General features: G+C 37.0%; 2 protein-coding genes across 2 annotated transcripts in view; both read left to right on the top strand.

The window, feature by feature from the left end:
• Positions 1 to 11,668, top strand: part of TOGARAM1 (TOG array regulator of axonemal microtubules 1) — a 78,006-nt gene extending 66,338 nt beyond the window's left edge. The window contains exons 18-21 of the mRNA XM_060096282.1: positions 4,860 to 5,049; positions 6,615 to 6,834; positions 9,440 to 9,526; positions 10,146 to 11,668. Of these exons, the coding sequence (XP_059952265.1) occupies positions 4,860 to 5,049; positions 6,615 to 6,834; positions 9,440 to 9,526; positions 10,146 to 10,399 (751 nt within the window). The 3' untranslated portion in view covers positions 10,400 to 11,668. The remainder of the gene's footprint in view (positions 1 to 4,859; positions 5,050 to 6,614; positions 6,835 to 9,439; positions 9,527 to 10,145) is intronic.
• A 4,536-nt stretch (positions 11,669 to 16,204) lies between these two features.
• The window catches only part of PRPF39 (pre-mRNA processing factor 39), a 38,843-nt gene continuing 31,557 nt past the window's right edge, over positions 16,205 to 23,490 (top strand). Inside the window, exon 1 of the mRNA XM_060096276.1 lies at positions 16,205 to 16,356. The gene's annotated coding sequence lies outside the window, so the exon portion shown is untranslated. The remainder of the gene's footprint in view (positions 16,357 to 23,490) is intronic.

Genomic DNA, 23,490 nt, shown 5'->3' with positions numbered 1-23,490 from the left:
TAGAAGCATTTGCTAGTCCACATTATTACAGAAATTACTCCCTAATAGTGATGATAGTCTATTTGAATGTTTTCATGAACTATCCCAGGGGTATTTGTCAAAATTTAATGGAGTTTTAAAGTTGGTAAGGACTTAGAAAGTGTGAGGTAATTAGATTTAATAAGGTAATTGTATATTCACAGCAACTTGCTTTTACATGAGCTAATCAGAAACGGAGTCTCTGAATTATATGGTAGTTTTTTTTTTTTTTTTTTTTTTAAAGACCCTGGTGAGGCATAGTTAGAGGCCTCCTCACCCAGTTGTCATCTTCCAAAACAGTGAGTGGCTGCCTCACTCCCTTTCCCACACTTGGAGTTCTTCATGGTAGTTCTATTTTTAATTTTTTTGAGGAACCTCCATACTATTTTCCATAGTGGCTGCACCAATTTACATTCCCACCAAGAGTGCACAGGGTTCCCTTTTCTCCACATCCTCACCAATACTTGTTATTTCTTGTCTTTTTGATAGTAGCTATTCCAGCAGGTGTGAGATAATATCTCACTGTGGTTTTGATTGCATTTCCCTGATGATTAATGATGTTGAGCACCTTTTCATGTACCTGTTGGCCATTTGTGTCTTCTTTGGAAAAATGTCTACTCAGTTCCTCTGCCTATTTTTTAATCAGGTTGTTTGTTTTTTTGCCATTGAATTGTATGAGTGCCTCTTATACTTTGGATATTAGCCCCTTATCAGATATATGATTTGCAAATATTTTCTCCCATTCTGTAAGTTGCATTTTAATTTTGTTGATGGTTTCTTTTGCTGCGCAGAAGCTTTTTAGTTTGATGTAGTCCCACTTGTTTGTTTTTACTTTTGTTGCCTTTTGTTGTAAAATCCAAAAAATCATTGTCAAGACCAATGTCAAAGAGCTTATCCTCTGTGTTTTCTACTAGGAGTTGTATGGTTTCAGGTCTTACATTCAAGTCTTTAACCCATTTGGGTTGATTTTTGTGTATGGTGTAAAATAGGGGTTCAGTTTCACTGTTTTGCATGTGGCTGTTTGGTTTTCCAAGCACCATTTAAAAGACTATGCTTTCCCGTTGTATATTCTTGGTTCCTTTATCATAAATTAATTGACCATATATCATAAATTAATTGTGTGTTTATTTCTGGGCTCTACTTTGTTCCATTGATCTATGGGTCTGTCTTAATACTAGTACCGTACTGTTTTGATTACTACAGCTTTGCAATATAGTTTGAAATCAGGAAGTGTGATGCCTCCAGTTTTGTTCTTTCTCAAGATTGCTTTAGCTAATCGGGCTTTAGTGGTTCCATTCAAATTTTAGAATTATTTGTTCTAATCTTGTGAAAAATGCCATTGGTATTTTGATAGGGATTGCATTGAATCTGTAAATTGCCTTGAGTAGTATGGTCATTTTAATAATCTTAATTCTTCGAATCCATGAGCATGGAATGTCTTCCACTTATTTGTGTCTTCTTCGATTTCTTTCATTTTGAGTGTGGAACTTTTTCACCTCCTTGGTTAAACTTATTTCTAGGTATTTTATTCTTTTTGATGCATTTATAAATGAGATGGTTTTCTTAATTTCTTTTTCAGATAGTTGGTTGTTAGTATATAGAAATGCAACTGATTTTTGTATGTGAATTTTGTATCCTGCAACCTTACTGAATTTTTCATTAGTTCTAACATTTTTTGGTGACATCTTTAGAGTTTTTTTATATAAAATATTATAACATCTGGAAATAGAGATAATTTTACTTCTTTCTTTCCAATTTGGATGCCTTTTATTTCTTTTTCTTGATTAATTGCTCTGGCTTGGACTTCCAATACTATGTTGAATAAGAATGGAAAGAGTAGGGCTTCCCTGGTGGCGCAGTGGTTGAGAGTCCGCCTGCCGATGCAGGGGACACGGGTTCATGCCCCGATCCCGGAAGATCCCACATGCCGCAGAGCGGCTGGGCCCGCGAGCCATGGCCGCAGAGCCTGTGTGTCCGGAGCCTGTGCTCCGCAACAGGAGAGGCCACAGCAGTGAGAGGCCCGCGTACAGCAAAAAAAAAAAAAAAAAGAATGGAAAGAGTAGGCATCCCTGTTTTGTTCCTGAGATTAAAGGAAAAGCTTTCAACCCTTCACTGTTGTATGATGTTGTGGGCTTGTCATATATGGCCTTTATTATCTTGAGGTATGTTCCCTCTATACCCAAATTGTAGAGAGTTTTTATCGTGAATGGAAGTTGAACTTTCCAGATGCTTTTTCTGCATCTATTGAGATGATCATATGATTTTTATCCTTCATGTTGTTAATGTGATATATTACATTGATTGACCATATATCATAAATTAATTGTGGATGTGGAACCATCCTTGCATCCCTGGAATGAATCCTTTTTGGGTCATTGTCTATAATTCTTTTAATGTATTGTTATATTCGGTTTGCTAATATATTTTTGAGGATTTTTCCATCTATGATTTATGATAATTTTTAATGTCTTCTCTTTTTTATAAATTTTATTAATGTTAATATATCTAGTGAGTTTCTCCTTTTGACTGTTACTTCATCTTTTCCCCCTAAAGTATATTACATGTTATTTCACTATCAAATCTATCCTGTTTTCAACAACAACAAAAAACTATCTTTAAAGATAGGTTTCAATAGTTCAGTGGCTTCTTGATGTGTTCTTCTGTTATTTGACTTTTTTTTTTTTTTTGTGGTATGCGGGCCTCTCACTGTTGTGGCCTCTCCCGCTGCGGAGTACAGGCTCCGGACACACCTGCTCAGTGGCCATGGCTCACGGGCCCAGCCGCTCCGCGGCATGTGGGATCCTCCCAGACTGGGGCACGAACCCGTGTCCCCTGCATCGGCAGGCGGACTCTCAACCACTGCGCCACCAGGGAAGCCCTGTTATTTGACTTTTATATATCATATAGTTCTTAGTTTAAATATAAATTTAATTCTGTTTTTCTCATTGTATAGAATTAATTACCTCACAGATTAACCTCAGATTAATTTATGTAAACAAATTAAAAATAATGGATAAATACATCTAGGTTCTACATTTTAAATCATCATCCTGGGATTTCCCTGGTGGTCCAGTGGTTAAGACTCCGTGCTTCCACTGCAAGGGGTGAAGTTTCCTTCCCTGGTCAGGGAAGATCCCCCATGCCGCAGGGTGCGGCCAAAAAAATAAAAAATCATCATCCTGAGTCCACTTTCAGGATGATTCTGAGCCATTCATTAATCATTGCTCTTAAGATGACTTTAGGGAATTCCCTGGCAGTCCAGTGGTTAGGACTTGGCACTTTCACTCCTGAGGGCACGGGTTCAATCCCTGGTTGGGAAATTAAGATCCCGTAAGACACGTGGCGCAGCAAAAAAAAAAAAAAAAAGATGACTTTAATGCCGATTTTAATACTGCTATTCCAACAAATGGTGGTAACTGGAAATTATTACCATTGTCTTTAAGACCTTGGCTCTAACCAGTTTATGTCATGTCCTCGGTGGTTGTCATTCTTTTAAAGGTGTGCCTTGCCCTGTCAATTTGTATGACTCTAATTTCAAAGGGATCATCATCTGTCACATTGTCACTCCTTTTTTATTTTTTCTCATAATTTACATGTGCAAAGTCACAGAGCTGTTAGGTACCAGAGCCAAGATTCAGAGGCCAACACATGTTTTTACTTTTGTTTTTGTTTTTTAATACTTATTTATTTTCCTTATTTTTTAGCTGCATTGGGTCTTAGTTGCAGCACATGGGATCTTCGTTGAGGGATGTGGGATCTTTTGTTACAGTGCGTGGTCTCTTTGTTGCTGTGCTCGGGCTTCTCTCTAGCTGTGGCTCGTGGACTTCTGTCTAGTTGTGGCGTGAGGGCTACAGAGCGCATGGGCTCTGTAGTTTGCAGCAGACGGGCTCTCACGTTGAGGCGTGCAAGCTCAATAGTTGTGGCGAGCGGGCTCAATTGCCCTGCGGCATGTGGGATCTTAGTTCCCCCGCAGCATGTGGGATTTTAGTTCCCCTACCAGTGATCGAACCTGTGACCCCTGCATTGGAAGGCAGATTCTTTACCACTGGACCACCAGGGAAGTCCTGAATCACTCCTTTATATGGAAAACATTATGCTACTAATACTAAGTCATTGAAATAGTAAATCCCGCTGGTCTTGAGATTCTAATTTTCCCAGGCATGTTCACATGGCTATTTTTCAGAAAAGGATTGACATATCGGGCCTGAGACTGGTATCCTTGGAAAGGCCAGCTTGTGAGGTTAGCCTTTGGCTAGCATCTGGAAACTAGAATTTCGGGAGGATTTCCCCCCCATTCTTTAACTTGATAAGAGTAGTTTACTGTGCCTATATTATTTAGGCAAACAGTATGGTTAAAGCTGAAGACCTGCTTTCCTTCTGGGAGTCTGGAATTTTGGTATGTCCAAGGCAGAAGACCACCCATGACCAACTGCCCATAAAAATCCTGGGCACAGAGCCTCTAATAAGCTTCTTTGGTAGAAAACATTTCATATGTGTTGTCACAGTTTGTTGCTGGAAGAATTAAGTTTATACTGTGTGACTCCACGGGGAAAGGACTCTTGGAAGTTTCCATCTAGTTTCCTTCAGACTTTTACCCCATGTACCTTTTCCCTTCGCTGATTTTGCTTTATATCCTTCTGCTGTAATAAATCTTAACCATGAGTAAAGCTACATGCTGAATCCTGAGTTCTCCCAGCAAATCACCAAACCCAGGGAAGATATTAGGGACCCCCAACACAGGTATCATGGCTATGGGTTAAGTCATTTTTTGAATTTTTCAAAAATGAATACATGATGAGAATTCTTCATTGTGCTTGTGTTTTACCTTTCTTTCACTTTAGAGAGGTAACTGAAATTCGTGAAATCACCAGAAAATCAGTTCCCCGCAATTCCTTAGAAAGTGCTGAGTACATTAAAGTCATAACAGGTTTATTAAATGCAAAAGACTTTCGTGATCGTATTAATGGGATTAAGCAGCTTTTATCAGATACTGAAAACAATCAAGAGCTTGTTGTTGGAAACATTGTGAAGGTAAGGACTGTCAAAATTAATTTTCATTTTCAATCTGTGGTTAATAAAGTTCATTAGCATAAAAAATTGCCCTATTTCTTAATATTTTATATATATATTACTGTAAAGTGTTAAACTTAGTGAAAAGAATGCACTGCTTAGGTTTTGCAATGTTAAAAGCATTCTAGAACAATTGAAAGTAATTGAGGAAGAGGTAAGAAAATAGCAGTTTATTTATTCGTCCCACTAGATGGTAACTCCTTGAAAGCTCTGTATTCTCAGAGCTCTTAGAACCTGGCATTCAGTAAATATATGTTGAGTGAGGGAGTTCCTTGTTGGCCTAATGGTCATTATTCCAGGCTTTCACTGCCATGGCCTGAGTTCAATCCCTGGTCGGGGAACTGAGATCCCCGCAAGCCATGAGGTACAACCCCCCCCCCAAAAAAAAAAAAAGTGTTGAATGAATCAATAAGTATTTTAAAAACCAGGGCATTTAAGAGACTTGATATTACTTAGGAATAGTTAGTAAAAGTTTTCGTATGTAGGTTAGAAATCTGCGTATGCTAATTTTTATATATTAATATATATTTATAAATATATATTTATATTTTATAATTTGTATAGGAAGACAAGAAGCAATAGAAAGGGAGACAGTAGTAAATTAATAAATGTTAGTGGTACCAGAGTAGAGATTACTTATGCTTCATCAGAGTTTAGTTCAGTTAATCCCATTAGTAATTTATTTATTAAATTCCATTTTAAATTTGTTTTAGGTTCATTAAACTTGGCAAACATGCTATAACAACTCTATTCTAGTGGTGGTGTCTCTTAATTTTCAGAAGAAAAGTACCATGTTACCATGTCATGGGAATCAGAAAGTTACATTTTCTGATACCTGTTGAGTAATTTTCATATATCTATATCTATATATATCAGGAATTAGTTAATAGTCTTGGTTTCACAGAATAGCTCTTCCCCCACCTGATATAGGTAAAGAATTGCTTAGCATTCACTTTATTATATCTTGAAGTTATGAAAGCTAAGAATTAGAAGAGCAAGGAGCAGTTGTTTAAGTACTCAGGTTAAGAGGTAATAATAAAAACTTAACTCTGAAATTGCATCTAAAATTCTCATGAGAAACCTAAACTGAAACTAGGTTAAATCTCTGTAGTAAAACGGACATGACTACTTCTGTTACAAATAGAGATAAGAATAGAAACTTTTCTTAAGTTCTTAAAGTTAGCTAAACCTGTACATTTCAGAAAACAGCATTTTTATCACATTTATAGTAAATCAGTTATCTGTGTACTGAACCAAATTTCTCAACCTTAATTTAGTAGGATGTCTTTTTAGGTGATGTTTGAAGCCTTCTCTTTTTGCTATAAGAAGATTGGACACTTAGATTTAGCATCAACATTTTTATAAAGTTCCTATTATCTAAGTTCAAGTTAAGTAAGATGTGTGTGTTTTTATAAATAGTACATTTCTCCTTTAGTAGGATGAATACTATGAAATGTCATAAGGAATTTAAATATAATAGATATCAACATTATTTCACTTTAAATAATTTACCAATTTACTTCCAGATCTTTGATGCTTTTAAATCTCGACTTCATGATTCCAATAGTAAAGTAAACCTGGTGGCTCTGGAAACAATGCACAAAATGATTCCTTTGCTTAGAGACAACTTATCTCCTATAATCAACATGCTCATCCCAGCAATAGTAGATAACAATCTGAATTCCAAGAATCCAGGCATCTATGCTGCTGCCACAAATGTTGTTCAGGCACTGAGTCAGCATGTAGGTAAGAAATCTTATTTTGGCATTCAAATTATTTTGGCTTTACTTTTGTATTTTCTGATTCTACACATTTTTTATAATGCTGAAAACCTAGCTGTTAAATTTTTGTCAATTAATGTTGTGACAGAATTTTTTTATTTTCTCAGTAACAGTTTTAATTATTTTTAGTGATTAAATACCATCCCATTAAATTGACTTTCTCTTCCCTTCTTTTTGACTTTTTCAATTCTTATTTTCTACCTCAACTTCATATCTGATACAAAATTAATTCAAAATGGATCACAGATTTAAATGTAAAGTTTAACTGTAAAACTTTCGGAACACATGAAAAAATCCTTAGGACCTATGCTTGGTGAAAAAAAAAAAAAAGTATGATTCAAAAAAAGTCCATAAAATTGGACTTCATCAAAATGTAAAACATTTACTTTGCAAAAGACCTTATTTTTTTTACATGAAAATATTTATTTTGTGTTATAAAAACAAAAATAAATCCAAGCAGATAATGAAATAAACATATTTTTTAAGTGTCCCATCCTGGTCCCTCTGTCCTAGAAGTTAGTAAACAGTTCAAGTTTAGGTTGCTTCATACTTGTTCTGGATGCTATGAGGTCTCCATCTTAGAACCATATTTCTATAGTTTAGCTCGTAACTAATTGGACAAGTCATCCTCTATGTCATCATCCCAATTACCCTCCCAGACAAACTGCAGATTTGGAGGAAATATTCGCAAATCACATATCTGATAAATATGCATATCTAGAATATATAAAAATTCTTGGGAATTCCCTGGCGGTCCAGTGGTTAGGACTCCATGCTTCCACTGTAAGGGGGCCTGGGTTCGGTCCCTGCTCGGGAACTAAGATCCCGCAAGCCGTGCAGTATGGCCTGGCCAATAAATAAATAAATACATAATAAATAATAAATAAAGAAGTCTTAAAACTCAACATTAAAAACAAAATCTAATTAGAAGATGGGCAAAAGATGTGAAGAAACACTTATATGGATGGCAAATAAACACATGAAAAGATGTTTAACATTGCCAGTCATTAGGGAAATGCAAATACAAATTCAGACCATAATCATTATACAAGTGTATTAGCCTGTTCAGGTAGTTAAAACAAATTACCACAGCCTGGGTGGCTTAAAAACAACAAACACTTATTTCTCACAGTTCTGGAGCCTGGGAAGTCCAAGATCAAGGCACCAGCAGATTTGGTGTTGAGTGAGAGCCCTCTTCCTGGTTTATAAATAGCCATCTTCTGGCTGTGTCCTCACATGGTGGAAGGGGCAAGGGAGCTCTCTGGGGTCTCTTTTATAAAGGCACTAATCCCATTCGTGAGGGTGCCACCTTCATGACCTTATTACCTCCCAAAAGCCCCACCTCCAAACACCATCACACTGGGGATTGGGTTTCAACATATAAATTTGGGCGGGGATGCAAACATTCAGTCCACAGCAAGTATTAGAACAGCTAAAATTAAAAATAGTGACAACACCAAATGCTAACAAGGTTGCAGAGAAACTGGATCTCTTACATTGGTGGTGAGAATGTAAATTTAATGGCATAGCCACTCTAGAAAACTGTTTGGCTGTTTCTTAAAAAACTAAGCATGTACTTACCCATCAGTTGTGTTCTAGGCCTTTATCCCAGAGAAATGAAATCCTATGTCCATGGAAAAACCTGCACATGATTGTTCATAACAGCTTTGTTTGTAATAGCGAAAAACTAGATATAATTCACTGTGCTAATGGTGAAAAAAACTGATACATCCATACCATAAAATATTAGTTAGCAATAAAAAGGAATGAATTATTGATACATGAAACAGTTTGGATGGATCTCAAGGTCATTATGCTGAGTGAAGAAAAGCCAGTGCCAAAAGGTCACATGCTGTAGGATTCCATGTGTATAACCTTCTCAAAATGACAAATTTGCAGAGATGGATAACAAATTAGTGGTTATCAGGGTTTAAGGGCAGTTTAGGAGGAGTGGCTAGATGTGACTGTAGATCTTTGGGGTGATAGAATAATTCTGTATCTTAATTGTACTGATAGTTTCACCAATCTATACATGTGATAAAATGACTTAGAATTATATACACATATTGTTCCAATGTCAGATTCCTTGTTTTGATGTGTACTATAATCATGTAAGATGTAACATTTGGGTGAAAGTACACAAGACCTCTCTGTACTGTCTTTGCAACTTCCTGTGAAACTATGAAATCAGAGATTTGAAAAAAATCAGTAAAGGTAAAAACTATCCCCAAAATTTCAATTCTTTTTTTTTTTTTTTTTTGATAAACCTATGTACTATCATTTGGAATAAGATGCCTAGGAGATAAGCAGTTCTTTTTCTTTTTTATACCATATGACAGCTCCTTCAGTATTCTGTGAGCTATTTTTATTTCTCATTTGCTGTAAGAATATTACTCTGTTAAGGTTTTATAGAGAATTTTAAAAAGTGTTTAACTATGTAGATTAAATCTTTCTAACACATTTGCATTCACTTGCATGGATTTTTTTTCCTTTCAATGCTATGTAATGGAAAATAAATAAGATCTTATAACTCTTTAAACATGTGTCTCTGTGTTATTCTTTTTGTTTAGATAATTACTTACTTCTACAGCCATTTTGCACAAAAGCCCAGTTTTTAAATGGAAAGGCAAAACAGGATATGACCGAAAAGCTTGCTGGTAAATATTTTAAAATTGTTATTTCTAAAGAAATAATTTATTGACTAAAGATAAACTGCTAGACATTTCAATTCAATTTTAGGATAGCTACCAAACTCAATATCATTATCCAAGGAGTAGAAATAAATTGTATAATGATCCGAAAGAGGACCTTTTAAGACTTTTACCCAAAAATTTTCTTCAAAAGAATTTTATTCCTCTTTTCCCCAGTAAGTGTTTAGTCTTCTTGTTAGTAGAAATAAACAGGATAAATAAAAAGACATTAAAGTCAAATATTGGTACAGATGGAAAACTACTATTTCAAATTATGTATTTAATAAAAGGTCCATGAGTTAAAACTGTATATGTCTTGATTTAACTACATTTGGAAAACATTGACATGAATTTTTGGTTTGGTTTCTGTCTTTACTACTTTTGCCTGTAATACATAGATTTCTAATACCTGAAGATCCCAATCTTTGGGAACAAAGTTTCTGACTTTACTTTTTTTTAAGATACCAAACATTTCAGGGCAAATGGCATAGAGAAGAAATTTAGTTTATTTTATATGCTTTTTAATTCTCAAAACTCGATTTTTTTTTTTTTAAACCTCACTGTTTACCATATTTTTGTGTTTCAGATATTGTTACGGAACTTTATCAAAGGAAGCCCCATGCCACAGAACAGAAAGTGTTGGTTGTTTTATGGCATCTCTTAGGGAACATGACAAATAGTGGCTCGCTGCCTGGAGCTGGAGGAAATATACGCACAGCCACAGCTAAATTATCAAAAGCACTTTTTACACAGATGGGTCAGAATCTGTTAAATCAGGCTGCATCTCAACCATCACATATAAAAAAGAGTTTAGAAGAATTGCTTGATATGACAATTTGAAATGAATTACGAATTTTTGATGAAATATGATGAACAAAACTGTTTACATGATGACGAATGGAAGTTTTTTAAAGTTAGATTTTCAGTGCCTGCACTTCTCATCCCGTAAATTAAGTCAATAGCTATTTTTATTTGCAGCCTGTGAGTACACATCTGTCCTATATCAACCCTATCACTTGCACCCATCACACAAAAATCTAAAATAATATAATCTAATATTCATGAAATCTGAGGCATGTGGAATGAATCCAATTTTAATATTTTTGAGAAAAGTCCTGCTCATTTGCACTATTTTACAGAAACTGAAATTTGTTGCCCTATATGTACAATTAGACTTTTAATTAAAAATATACTTTTTATTACGTAATCATGGTTTGCTATGTGTCATTACTCAGCCTTATTTTATGAAGTGGAAGAAAAGTCACTGAACTATGTTATCACAAACTAAGTTTTGTGTGCTATTTGTGAAAAACATGTATTCCTGAAATCAGTCTGTTAATGATTGTGCAGTATTAGCTTGCTTTTGCTGCTGTGTTAATGTGATATATTTGCTTACCATTTGGGTTTAATCATCTATATAATTGTGAAATTTAACAAGTTATAATAAAGCATGACGACCAAAGTTTTAGAAAACATTTAAACATTTTAAATGCACGTTTAAGAAAACGTGTTGAATGTAATTTCCCTATTTTTGTGTGCAAACACTAAATTTTATTTCTATATGTCCTGACATTTATAAAGGTGTTATTTTGCTGCCCAGTTGTGTAATTCTCAAATATAGTGCCAGGTCTTCTATAGCCTTTCTCAGAATTCTTGGGCAACAAGTACTGTATGCATCTTAAAAAAGAAAAGGAATGTTATAAAATAAAAGGATTTATTTCTGTAGATGTGTGAGAGGTGTCCTATTTTTCCAACTCCGTATTTGTTAAAATGGGGGAAATAGGTATTCTGATATTGACCTATCATTTTCACTTGTTATACTTGATACAATATTGACCTAGCTCTATTGACCTAACAATAGACTTGGGTTATAGTTCTAGCTTTACAGAAAATTCACTCTGTGACCTTGGGCAAGTCACTTGCCAGATTTAGGCCTCAATTTTCTCATCTCTAAAATGTGAGGACCGGACTAGATGATGTTTAAGGTTCCATTTTGCTCTAAAATTCTGTGATTCTATGTTGTAGTTTAAGATCACTTTATTACAATTGTAAACTACCTTTTCACTTCTGTGTCACTGACTAGTTTCTTAATGTATTGATATTTGGCTACTTTTTAAATTGTGATTCTTTGTATTATCTGCAGTTTCTGAGGAAAAAAGCAAAAAAAAAAAGTTTGAAGCTGATCTGAAAGGAGAGTAAGATGTGGCTACTTTTTCTGTTTGTATACACTGTTTTATAATTAAATACATACTTTTAAAATTCCTTTTCTTCTAAATGTATTTTATTATGTTCCTATAATTTAGGTCCAAAATTGGCAAACATTTTCTGTAAACGACCAGAAAATAAATATTTTTGGCTTTGTAAGCCACAGATTCTGGCATATTCTTTGGTTTTGTTTTTGTTTTTTTACAGCCCTTTAAAAATGTAAAAAAATTCTTGGCTCAGGCCTCTGGCATAGTTTGCCAACACCTGGCTTAGATTCTTTGACTTCAGTTGTAACTCTGAAATCATTAAATTTTGCTTCAACCTTTGTGATATTCATTACTGAAACAATAGTTACAGATTCTAAATTTTATTAATTTTTACCACAGCCCTTGTTTCGTTGCAAATGTGCCTAGTAAATTTGCATTGATTGATTGTTGGATATATTGAAATATATAAATTTCAAAGGCCAAAGAAGAGTACTACGTTACTTAAAGCTTAATCATCCCTTATTTTCAGTAGATAGTTTGAATTTTGCATTGAAAAAAGTACAGTAAATATATCGCGACTAATAATGTGGAAACTTTACTTCACACAATCTGTGTGTTTTTATTATAAAGAAAATAGCCATAATGTAACAGAGTCCCACGCCTAAAAGTTTTTTCTCTATATTAGTAACTTCTTGATATTGAGCACTCAGAAGTCTAGCATTCTGTTTCCAAGAACTGTTACCAACCCAGAAATCAAAAAGAATTGGAGACTGATCACTGATGGAAAGAACTAAAGAAAAGCTGAAGGCTTGAATAAATTGAAATAAAGGAATTGTTTTTTTTTTACAAGCAGTGATAGTGATAAAAGTCTAACCCCACCAGCACTGCAACTAAAAAATAAACAACAAAAAATATAAATGGCATATTTACCCAATGGAATTGATAGCATATATTTACTAAAAATGTTAATCATTTAAATCACAGGACCATGTTCACAATGTGTTAAAGGGAAAAAGCCTGACTACAAAATACAGTATCTCTATTTATTAAATATATATACACAGAGAAAACAGAAGTGGAATTATATACACCGACATGTTAGTGGTGGTAATCTGTGGGTAAAGAAGTTATTTTAATATTTTCAGGGCACTATTCTGCAATTTCTATTTTTTCAGAAATGAGCAACATGTATTGCCTGTGTAATAAAGTTTAAATTACAATATGGTAATCTGAAGAGAATCTGAAAATAAGGGTAACGTGAAGAGAAGAAAACATGGCAAAGAAGAGACAGTAGTGAATATCAAAGTGCAAAGGGAGGTAGACAGTGATACGACTAGAGAGATGAGAAGAAAGGGAAGCAAGAAATTGTGAAGGTAAAGAGCATAAGACTTTGATTCAGAAAGCATGGATTTAGAACCCAGGTTTACTATTACTTGTTAAACCTTACATATATCCAGTTGGTGTGAGGTACAAAATTAACATGGGATTATGTATAAGAAAGCATTTGTAAACCTCAAATGCTGTACAAAGGTAACTTATTCCCAGCAGAAAACGAAGTTGAGGAGAGATGGGCAGAAACACTACAGAAATCTTTAGAGCCAAGATAAGCTAACCCTACTTATTTCATTACTGGTTAGGAGGTTAAATACATCAAACGAAGGCAAAATCATTTAAGTACTATATCAATGAATTCAAGTCTCATAATGTGTTCTGTAAAAGAGTACCTAAATTCATACTTAAACTCTTCTCTGGGCAACAATGGGATAAACACAGATTTCAAAGTGAGTTGTAGGTTTAGCAAATAGTCTTTTTTTTTTTTTTTTCTTTTTAAATACTGGAGCATGGAATGTGTGAGACAATGTTATGTAAGATGAAAACAATGGTGTGGTATGACCAGTCTTGAATGAGTTGTTCACCTCTATGCATATACTGGGTGCCTTGGCCTATACTGGGTGCTGAATAAATAGTACTTGAGTAAAATGTTATATACGTTTGAAATTTATTCTGGAGCAATGTTTTCAAGGGTGGAGGTGGTGTATTTTAAAAGTTAACTAGTAGAAGAGGGATAGTTGGATGGAAACACCAATCCAAAGGCCTCCTGTGGCAAATGGATTTCATAGGATGTCCCAGCCTAATGGATAGATAAGGTCTGCCTGTTCAATGTGTTGAAAAGATTGGGAGGTTCTAGCAAGTTTCAATAGGAAAGAGTATAGTGATCCACTTACTATCCAGGGCTCAGAGCCAGATTCTAGATAGTAAAGGTCTAAAGAATAGTATAACAGGAGTGAGAATTGAAAGAATAGATCTGAAAGGTATTCTGATGGCAGGACTGACTAAATTGATGACGTACTTAGATTTGGAACATAAAGGAGTCAAAGTTTCTCACACTAGAGACTGGTGAATGCTGATGCCATTAACTGAAATGGAGAACACTGGAGGAGAAGCAGGTGGTGGAGAAAAGAAGATTGTAATGCTTTCAGACCCCTGTGAGAGAACTGACTCTGAAGGCAGTTCTGAATTTGTTGATTGATTGATTTACTGATTGATTGATTTATGGCTGCGCCGCCAGGCCTGTGGGATCTTAGTTCCTCGACTAGGGATCGAACTGGGCCATCGGCAGTGAAAGCACAGAGTCCTAACCACTGGACCACCAGGGGATTCCCGGCAGAGTTCTGAAATTAAATTACGGCTTTACATTTATTAAATCTATGGCCAAGAGGATAAAAAGAAAGGAAGGAGGAAGGAGGGAAGGGAAGAGAAGAAAGAGAAAAGGAAAAAAGAAAACCCAACTGGCATGAGCAAGTTAGTAGCACAGATGGGTTACAAATCTAGGAATTTTGGCTCCATGGTCCTGTATCATACTGCTTACATAAAATACCAAGGGACTTCCCTGGTGGTCCAGTGAGTAAGACTCTGTGCTCCCAATGCAGGGGGCCAGGGTTCTATCCCTGATTGGGGAACTATATCCCACATGCATGCTGCAACTAAGAGTCTGCATGCCGCAACTAAGAAGTCCTCACGCAGCAAAAAAAAAAGGGACATAGACACTTAAAAGGGAACAGTGGGTTTTGTAAATTTATGGGGAGGCAGAAACTAGTAAGAGGGCTGGTGTTATTATGAAGGACTATATTTTCAATGCTAAAATGTTTAGGTTTTTCTTAAAAGCATTGGGGGAAACCAGTGAAGGTTTTTAAGCAGGACCGTGAAAGCAATAGTACTGGCTTGAAAGGTTAAGATGTAGAAAACCAGATAAAGGGAAACAATGAATCACAGTGAATAAAGCTGAAGAAGCAGGTAGAGTTTTAGAAAATGACTCTTAGAGGAGATGAGAATCTCAAAGATAATCCTATTTACTGATGAAGAATTTGAGATTACTTTAGGAAAGTTTGAAAAGGATCAGGAGAGGAGTGAAAGCTGTGGCACTCAGAGCCACTGAATGACAGTGTTTGTGGCAAAGTCTGCATGCCTTCCCAATGTATCAGAGACCCTTAACTGCTCCTTCCCATAGTGAACGTAAACGTCACTGGTTACACCAGTAAAAAGCATGGCTGCACTGTCACAGAATTCAAAAAAGTTAGCTTGAAGAGTAGAAGAGGCAATGCAAAGGGAAAGCTGCAATTAGATGGAGTTTGATGTAAGTGAAAGATAAGACTGGTTTTGATATTTGGAAGCAAAGGAGCTGTTGAGGGGATTTATGATTAACAGGGTAATAGACAGAAAACATCATCTTGCAGAGAAATATTTCTGGAAGCAGACAGATTCCAGAGGAGGAAATTGCAGCCCAGTTGTGATACTGTTGAATCTTGAACAAGCGATTGCCTGGTAAATGGTCGGTGAATTCAGGAACCTCGAAATATAAACAGGAGAGAGGCCAGATTCGAAAAAAAATTTTTTTTTTTTTAAACTGAGGATGGGAATACAGCTGAAGAGTACTGCTAAGATTGTCAAAATAATGCAGCCTTCATTTGTCCAGGGAATAATTTTACATATCCCTTTAATAATCAGTTCCTCAAGCCCCTAACTCCACTATTGTTTCACCTTCAGGAAACCTGGGTGGACCCAGAGTCCAAACCATCGTGAGATTTAGGAGTTTAAGTCTGAATTTCTGACCATTTTGAGGAAGAGGCGTGAAGCCTAGTCAATTGTTTGCCCAAAAATAGTAACAGTATTTTTCTTTGACTGGGCGGGGCGCTGTCTGTGTTTAAAATCAGGGGTGTGGAAGGCCCTGAACACTCTCCTTCGGCTCTGCAAGTCCCCGTTGAGGAGGAAAAACTGGATTGGAGCAGCGACCCCGCCCTCCGTGGCGGCGGGGCGGGGCGGGGACGGGGCTGGGCTGGGCGAGGCAGGGCGGGGCTGGGCGAGGCGTGGCCGGGCAGGACCGGCCCCCGCCGGATCCCGCGGAGGGCGATGCCTGCGCGCTGCGCAACCACGTGACTTCCTCGCCTCCGGGGACACCTACGCATGCGCGCCGCACTCTCGACGAGGCGGCCGTGGCGCTGTTGGCGTCTGCTCCGGTGTCTGTGGGGACAGAGACGGTGGAAGTGCCCTCTTCGGCTCGGTTGGCCCAGACTGCGGCTCATGGCATTGAGTGGCATCCATCGTCAGGTCAGCTGGGGCGGGCGCCTTGGAATTGGCCGGAGGGGGTGGTACGCGGGGCAGCAAGGCGCCTGCCTTGTTTCAGGCCGCGCTAGGGCTGCGGCCTCCCTCTCCCGCCCTGTTTGAGGCCTGCCTTGGCCTCGGGGCCCAGCTGTCCATCCCTTCTCCTTCCCACCTGTTGGGTGGAGCGGTGCGAGGTTTCTTTTCTTAGACCACACGTTTCTCTGCCGGTGTTTAAGGACGGGAGGGGAAATGTGGGCCTCCACCTTGATTTAGGAAGAGATTTGGGGGTAAGTCTAAAGCCCATGCTTTCCCGAGAGTTCGGAATCACTGTGGCTGGGACGGCTGGAAGTGGAAGGGACCCAGAGGACTGGGAGAATATAATACAAATTGTGTTAAACTTTTAGGCGCCTTGTAGGGCGCCTTTCGCGTTCTGACCAAAGCCACACTCTGGGACCCTGAGTCACAGCACCCCAAAGATCAGCTAAAGCTTTTGGCAGGATAGAGTATAAGCAGAAAAACCAAACATGAAAGAATAATGTTTACCTTTTGTAGCCAGAGACCAACACTGATGTTTTTCTCGTTCCAAAAATCACATCTTTAAGTTAATTATTAGTACTGCTCTTTATGTATTATTAAGTACCATATTATGTACTATATTTATGCCGACTAAAATTTTAGTTTAATATTCATGTTGCCTTTTCTTTGAGGACATCAGGTTATTTGGCAACTGATCCTTGTTCAGAAATACATAACACTTTCCTTTTTACAGTTGTAAAGGTTGAAACCTAAGAAAGCAAGTTTCATACAGGGAAATATGAAACTCATGTTGGAACTTAAGTGTTTTTGGCTTTGAGAGCTTAAGTGGATTGAAAAAAAACAAGCAACTGCTGTCAGGTGTCCCTCCCCACCCCCCCTTTATAACCTCATTCTAAAATTGCAGAAGTTGGAATTTTCCACTCTTCAGCCTCTGGTAGGGATAAAGTGAATGAAAGGAGTTGTACTAAAGAAGACGTTTTTAAGATTGTGAACTCTGGAATAATTAGGGGTGATCAAAGATGGCTAATTAGTAGGTGGTGAGAGATATTTGAGAATTGAAAAGCAGAATTTTTTTAGTGTCAGAATATTTGGTAGTCTTTTTACTTGCTTGTAGTTGAATATGGGAAAGATAAAAAGTGTGTGTGGCTTTTTTTCAAGAGAAAGATTAGCAGATACAAATTACTATGTATAAAATAGATAAACAAGGTCCTACTGTATAGCGCAGGGAACTGCATTCAATATTTTGTAATAACCTAAAAAAAAGAAGAGAGAGAAAGAACAGAACTTTCTGTGGTATGCTAACAAATAATTCTGCATAAAACTTAGGATTTTAATTTTTTTTGAAAAGTAGCCAAAGGGGGAAGAAAGTAGTTCCAGCCAATGGTGTTTTTTTTTTTTTTCCAAAGACCAAAGATGATAGAAACATTTATGTAAATAAAGTCCAATTTCTGGAACATAGTAAGTGCTTAATACGTGGAAACTTTAAAAAGGTCGATCTGTGAACATTCTGCTCAGCCTCTGAAAACAATTTCCAAAGCCACTGGTTATGATAGCCTCTTTTCTTCTAAACACTTTGAGTCTTCACATTGGCTTATGTGTGGATGAGGTACAGAGTGACTTCTGGATTGCAAAGCTAGTTGATTTGCAGTACTTAAACTCCTGACTTTCAGTCCTTAGTGATGACTTCAGATTTTTATGTGTTGCCCTCTTTATGAAAAGAATAATCAGTGGTATGATTTTGAGTACCTCTGTCAGCATAAATGCCTATAGAGAGAGAAAAAAGAAGGTAATAGATCAGACTTCTCATTTTTGAGTATGGGTTATTTAAGTCATCCTCCAAAAGAGCTTTTAAATTTTAAGATGGCATGCTGAATTGTTGATCAGATGTATGTCATAACTGAACTAAAACTTGAACTGTATGAACTGATGTAGAACTGTATTTTTTCATGTACTGCATATTCACTTTTAATATATCGTGTTTTCTTTTATACTTGTGGACTTTATGCCTCTCATGGTTTTATATAAGAAAGTACAGAGTAGTAAAAGGGCATCGAGTGGCTTGGTGAGTTGAGAAAAGGAGGAAACTTTTGTTATTCTGAGAGAATAGCATGAGCCCAGGCTCAGGCATGAGAATGTGTTGTCCTCTGTAAATGACAGTAAGGAATACTGTAGGATTAATACGTTTGAAAAGTTAAATTGGGACCAGATATATCATTCAAGTCTTTCAACAAATATTTATGTGCTGTTTTATACTAGACACTGTTTTAGGTTCTAGGGACATAGTAGTGAACAAAACCAAGGGCCCTGTTCTCACTGAATTTAATATTCTAATAATATTAATTTATCTGTAGCAATAGTGTAGCAATGTTTTTCAAATTTTTTGACTGCAACCCAGAATAGGATGTACATGTAACATTTCAATCCAATAATCCAATAGTTGAATTCTATGTGTATTTCAACAGTATGCCCTTAACATGTTCATTGTACTCTGATGTATTTTTTTTTTTTTTTTTTTTTTTTGCGGTATGCGGGCCTCTCACTGTTGTGGCCTCCCCCGTTGCGGAGCACAGGCTCCGGACGCGCAGGCTCCGGACGCTCAGGCTCAGCGGCCATGGCTCACGGGCCCAGCCGCTCCGCGGCATATGGGATCCTCCCAGACCGGGGCACGAACCCGTATCCCCTGCATCGGCAGGCGGACTCTCAACCACTTGCGCCACCAGGGAGGCCCTGATGTATTTTTTCTACTCTGTATTTTTCCTTTAAAAAAAAAAAAAAAAGCTGGTTTGAAGCATTCTGAATAATGTTTGAAAAACATTATTCAAGAGGGGAGCGAATAATTATTTATATTGTAACAGTAGCAGTGTAAAAGAAGAGGATAGTTAATCTTTATAGCAAGGTATGTGTGATTATTTGTGGATGAGGTTTAGAGAGGTTAAGTAACTTGCTCAAAGTTCCCTAATGAGAAACTGGGCCAGATCTTTTATTCAGTTCTATCAGGCTCTAAAGCCCAAGCACTTTATTATACAACTTTCCAAATTGATTATGAAAGTAGTAAACTAGGTTTAGGACTCTGGGTGGAGGGTAAGGCCTGTGATGTTTTTTGTTTATCATACAATGAATTAAGTGCGTACTAGGCCTGCGTGTGTACTGTATCTCTGCGTATTTGTAGACCTGGTTCTTACTCTCGGAATTTGAGACAAAGGAAGATAGACATTGAATGAGTATCACAAATGTGATGTGTGCTATGGGGAAAAAGGATGCTATGGAAGCATCATTGGGGGAACCTAACTAATTTGGAGGGTATGGGAATACTTTTCTGGAAGGGATGTTTAAATGTGCCCAGATTAATGAATGGTCTTCAGTTAGGTTGAAGGCTCTGAGTGGGTGTGTGGGGGTTGGGTACAGGGGTGGGAGAGCATTCCAGGTAGAAGAAAGTGCATACACTAAGGCTTTGAAGCTGAAATGAGCTGAACTGGAAAACACAACAAAACTAGGTGACTGTGATATGTCAGTAAAGGGCAAGAAGAGAGAGCCTTTCAGGGAAGAAGTCATCATTACTGTTGGATGCTGTGAAGAGTAGATCAGAAAGATGAATCAGAACATGTCCAGTTGGATTTATAAACAAGGAGATTGTGATCTTGGGGGAATTTCAGTGTAGTAATAAAGAAGAATCCAAATTTACAAGTAAATGGAGGGTGTAGAAGTAGACAACTTCATTGTCTTCCCGATGTACTTGGAACAAAATCCAAATCCTTAACATAGTTTATGATTGCCCTTTGCTTATTTTTAAGCTAAATTATAGTATGTATTATGAATTGTTATATAAAAGATGAGAGATATTTTTACATGTTTGAAGGCTAATGGAAGTAATCTAATATACTGAGAGATACTGATAAGGAGAGAGTGAAGATAATTTAAGAAGCAACATTCTTGAGAAGATGGGTGGGAGAAGTGATCCAAGTCATGAGTTCAGGGTTTGACCTTTCATAGCAGCAGAGATACTTCATCCATTGTGACCAAGGTAAGGAGGAGGACAAATAATATAGCTCTTATAAGAGTGCTATAATAGAGGTGCAGAATAAATACTTAGAGAGCAAAAGACAAATAATGGTTATGTATTTCAACTTTTATAGGAGTGCTATAATAGGGGTACAGAACAAATACTTTGAGAGCAAAAGGGAGGGAAGATTATACAAGAGGTGAGGGAAAACTCTTAGAGGAAAACATAGGCAGAACAACACTTTTCAGGATGAATTGCAGCAATATCTTTTTGGATCCACCTCCTAAAATAAGGAAAATAAAAACAAAAATAAACAATTTGGACCTAATTAAACTTAAAAACTTTTGCACAGCAAAGGAAACCATAAATAAAACGCAAAGACAGCCCACAGAATGGGAGAAAATATTTGCAAACAGTGTGACCAACAAGGTATTAATCTCCAAAATATACAAACAGCTCATGCAGCTCAATATTAGAAAAACAAGCAACCCAGTCAGAAAATGGGCAGAAGATCTTTTCTCCAAAGAAGACATACAGGTGGCCAAAAAGCACATGAAAAGATGCTCAACATTGCTAATTATTAGAGAAATGCAAATCAAAACTACAGTGAGGTATCACCTCAACACTGGTCAGAATGGCCATCATCAAAAAGTCTACAGACAATAAATGCTGGAGAGGGTGTGGAGAAAAGGGAACTGTCCTACACTGTTGGTGGGAATGTAAATTGGCACAGCCACTATGGAGAGCAGTATGGAGGTGCCTTAAAAAACTACAAATAGGGGCTTCCCTGGTGGTGCAGTGGTTGAGAGTCCGCCTGCCGATGCAGGGGATGCGGGTTCGTGCCCCGGTCCGGGAAGATCCCACATGCCGCAGAGTGGCTGGGCCCGTGAGCCATGGCCGCTGAGCCTGCGCGTCCGGGGCCTGTGCTCCGCAATGGGAGAGACCACAACAGTGAGAGGCCCGCATACAGCAAAAAAAACAAAAACAAAACAAAAAAAAACTGCAAATAGAGCTGCCATATGATCCAGCAAATGCGCTCCTGAGCATGTATCTGGAGAAAACCATAATTTGAAAAGATACATGCACCCCAGTGTTCATTGCAGCACTATTCACAATAGCCAACACATGGAGGTAACCTAAATGTCCATGAACAGAGGAATGGTTAGAGAGCATGTGGTACATATCAGTGGAATGTTACTCAGCCATAGAAAAGAATGAAATAATGCCATTTGCAGCAACATGCCTAGACCCAGAGGTTATCATACTAAGTGAAGTCAGATAGACAAATATCATATGATATGTCTTATATATGGAATCTAAAAAGTGATACAAATGAACTTATTTACAAAGCAGAAATAGACTCACAGACATAGAAAACAAACTTTCAGTTACCAAAGGGGAAAGGGAGGGGAAGGGATAAATTAGAAGATTGGGGTTAACATATACACACTACATATGTAAAATAGATGATCAACAGGACCTACTGTACAGCACAGGGAAACTACTCAATACTTTGTGATAACCTATATGGGAAAAAAATCTGAAAAAGAATAGATATATGTATATATAACTAAATCATTTTGCTGTACATCTGAAACTAACATACATGTTGTAAATCAACTATACTCCAATATAAAATAGAAATTAAAAAGAATAATAGAAGAGGTGAGGGGATTGGGAGACTGGTAACAATAGATTTACTTCTTGGAGGTATAAAGAATTTTAAGAAGGAAATAGGGCATTAATGGAGATCTATGAGGATAAAGCCTGACCCACCGTTGGTTGTGGCAGCTAGGTCAATATGAGAAATTAGTATTTTCATTGGAGTGATATGGGCTGGACTGCATAGTGTACCAACACATGGTTATTTTCTTAGGAAAAATACTGCAATAGAACATGGTTGTTCATGATTAATTCTTTCATATGGCCTTTAAAAAATTATTTCTAATGATAGAAATGTTACTTATTCTTACATATTTCTTTTAGCCAATAACTTTGTAAGTCTAATACTTCTAATAATTTGCCTGTAGATTCATCATTATTTCTTAAGGAGAAAATTCTAGAATATTTTCTTTTAAACATAGGTCAAAGCTATGCTTAATTTTAAGGTTTATGCTACATACTGCATTTTGAGAATATAACCCAAAGGAAGTTGCTTTTTACAAATAGGCATTTACATGAGGGAGTTTACTGTGATATACTTAGTAAAGCCAAATCTTAGAAAGAACTCAAGTCAAACTGAGGAATATTTAAGCAAATCCAACCATACTGCCCTTACTTATCTCAGAACTTGCTCTTTCTGCTGCCTGTAATTTTCTTTCTCCAGACAGCTGCATGACTGGCTTTCTTACTACCTCATCCTCTCTTTTATTTTGTTCTTAGCACTTGGTACCACATACATATTAGAAATGTAGTTAGATAAAAAAAAGTCTCTATCTCCCCACTGGAATGTCAGCTCCTTGAGAGCAGGGACTTTGTTTCGTTTACAGCTAAATTTCCAGTGCATAGAATAGTAGTGTCTGACACACAGAATTAGCTCATTAAATATCTGTTGAATGAATATTATTACACTCGGAAATGATATTGGTTAGAGATTTTTAAAAATACTAAATAAAAGGGGTTCAGCATAGAGTAATTTGTATACCTAAATTCAGTAAAATAAATGAAAAATATAAATCAGATAAAGTAAAAAAGAAATAAAATAGTATAAACCCAAAAGGACAAAGAACAGAAGAGGAGGTATCAACAGATGAGAATTCAACGTTTTGGAAGAAAGCAGATGGACCAGTTTTAACTGATTAAAGTAGGTTTTCACTTTTTTGCGTTCAGCTCTGTGCCTGCAGAGAGGGAAGTTAATAAGAAACAAGATGGATATTCCCACAGAATCCCAGAAAGGCTCAGGAATTTCAGGTTCCAAGGGCCTCTGAAGATGGGAGTGCTGAATGCAACTAAAAATTGTAAGATTTGTTAAAAGTTTAGAGTAGTTTAGACCCTAGATTTTCCTTCTCCATCTAGTATAGCCAGCAAAAAACTGAATGTTTGTTATTTGAAGAGGGCGAAAGCAGAGAAGTTATTTAGCACAGCTGTTGGGAGGTGGAGCAGGG

The sequence above is a fragment of the Mesoplodon densirostris genome, chromosome 4, assembly GCF_025265405.1.
Source record: "Mesoplodon densirostris isolate mMesDen1 chromosome 4, mMesDen1 primary haplotype, whole genome shotgun sequence".
Lineage (NCBI taxonomy): Eukaryota > Metazoa > Chordata > Mammalia > Artiodactyla > Ziphiidae > Mesoplodon > Mesoplodon densirostris.
This window is presented reverse-complemented; position numbering and strand designations above follow the sequence as displayed.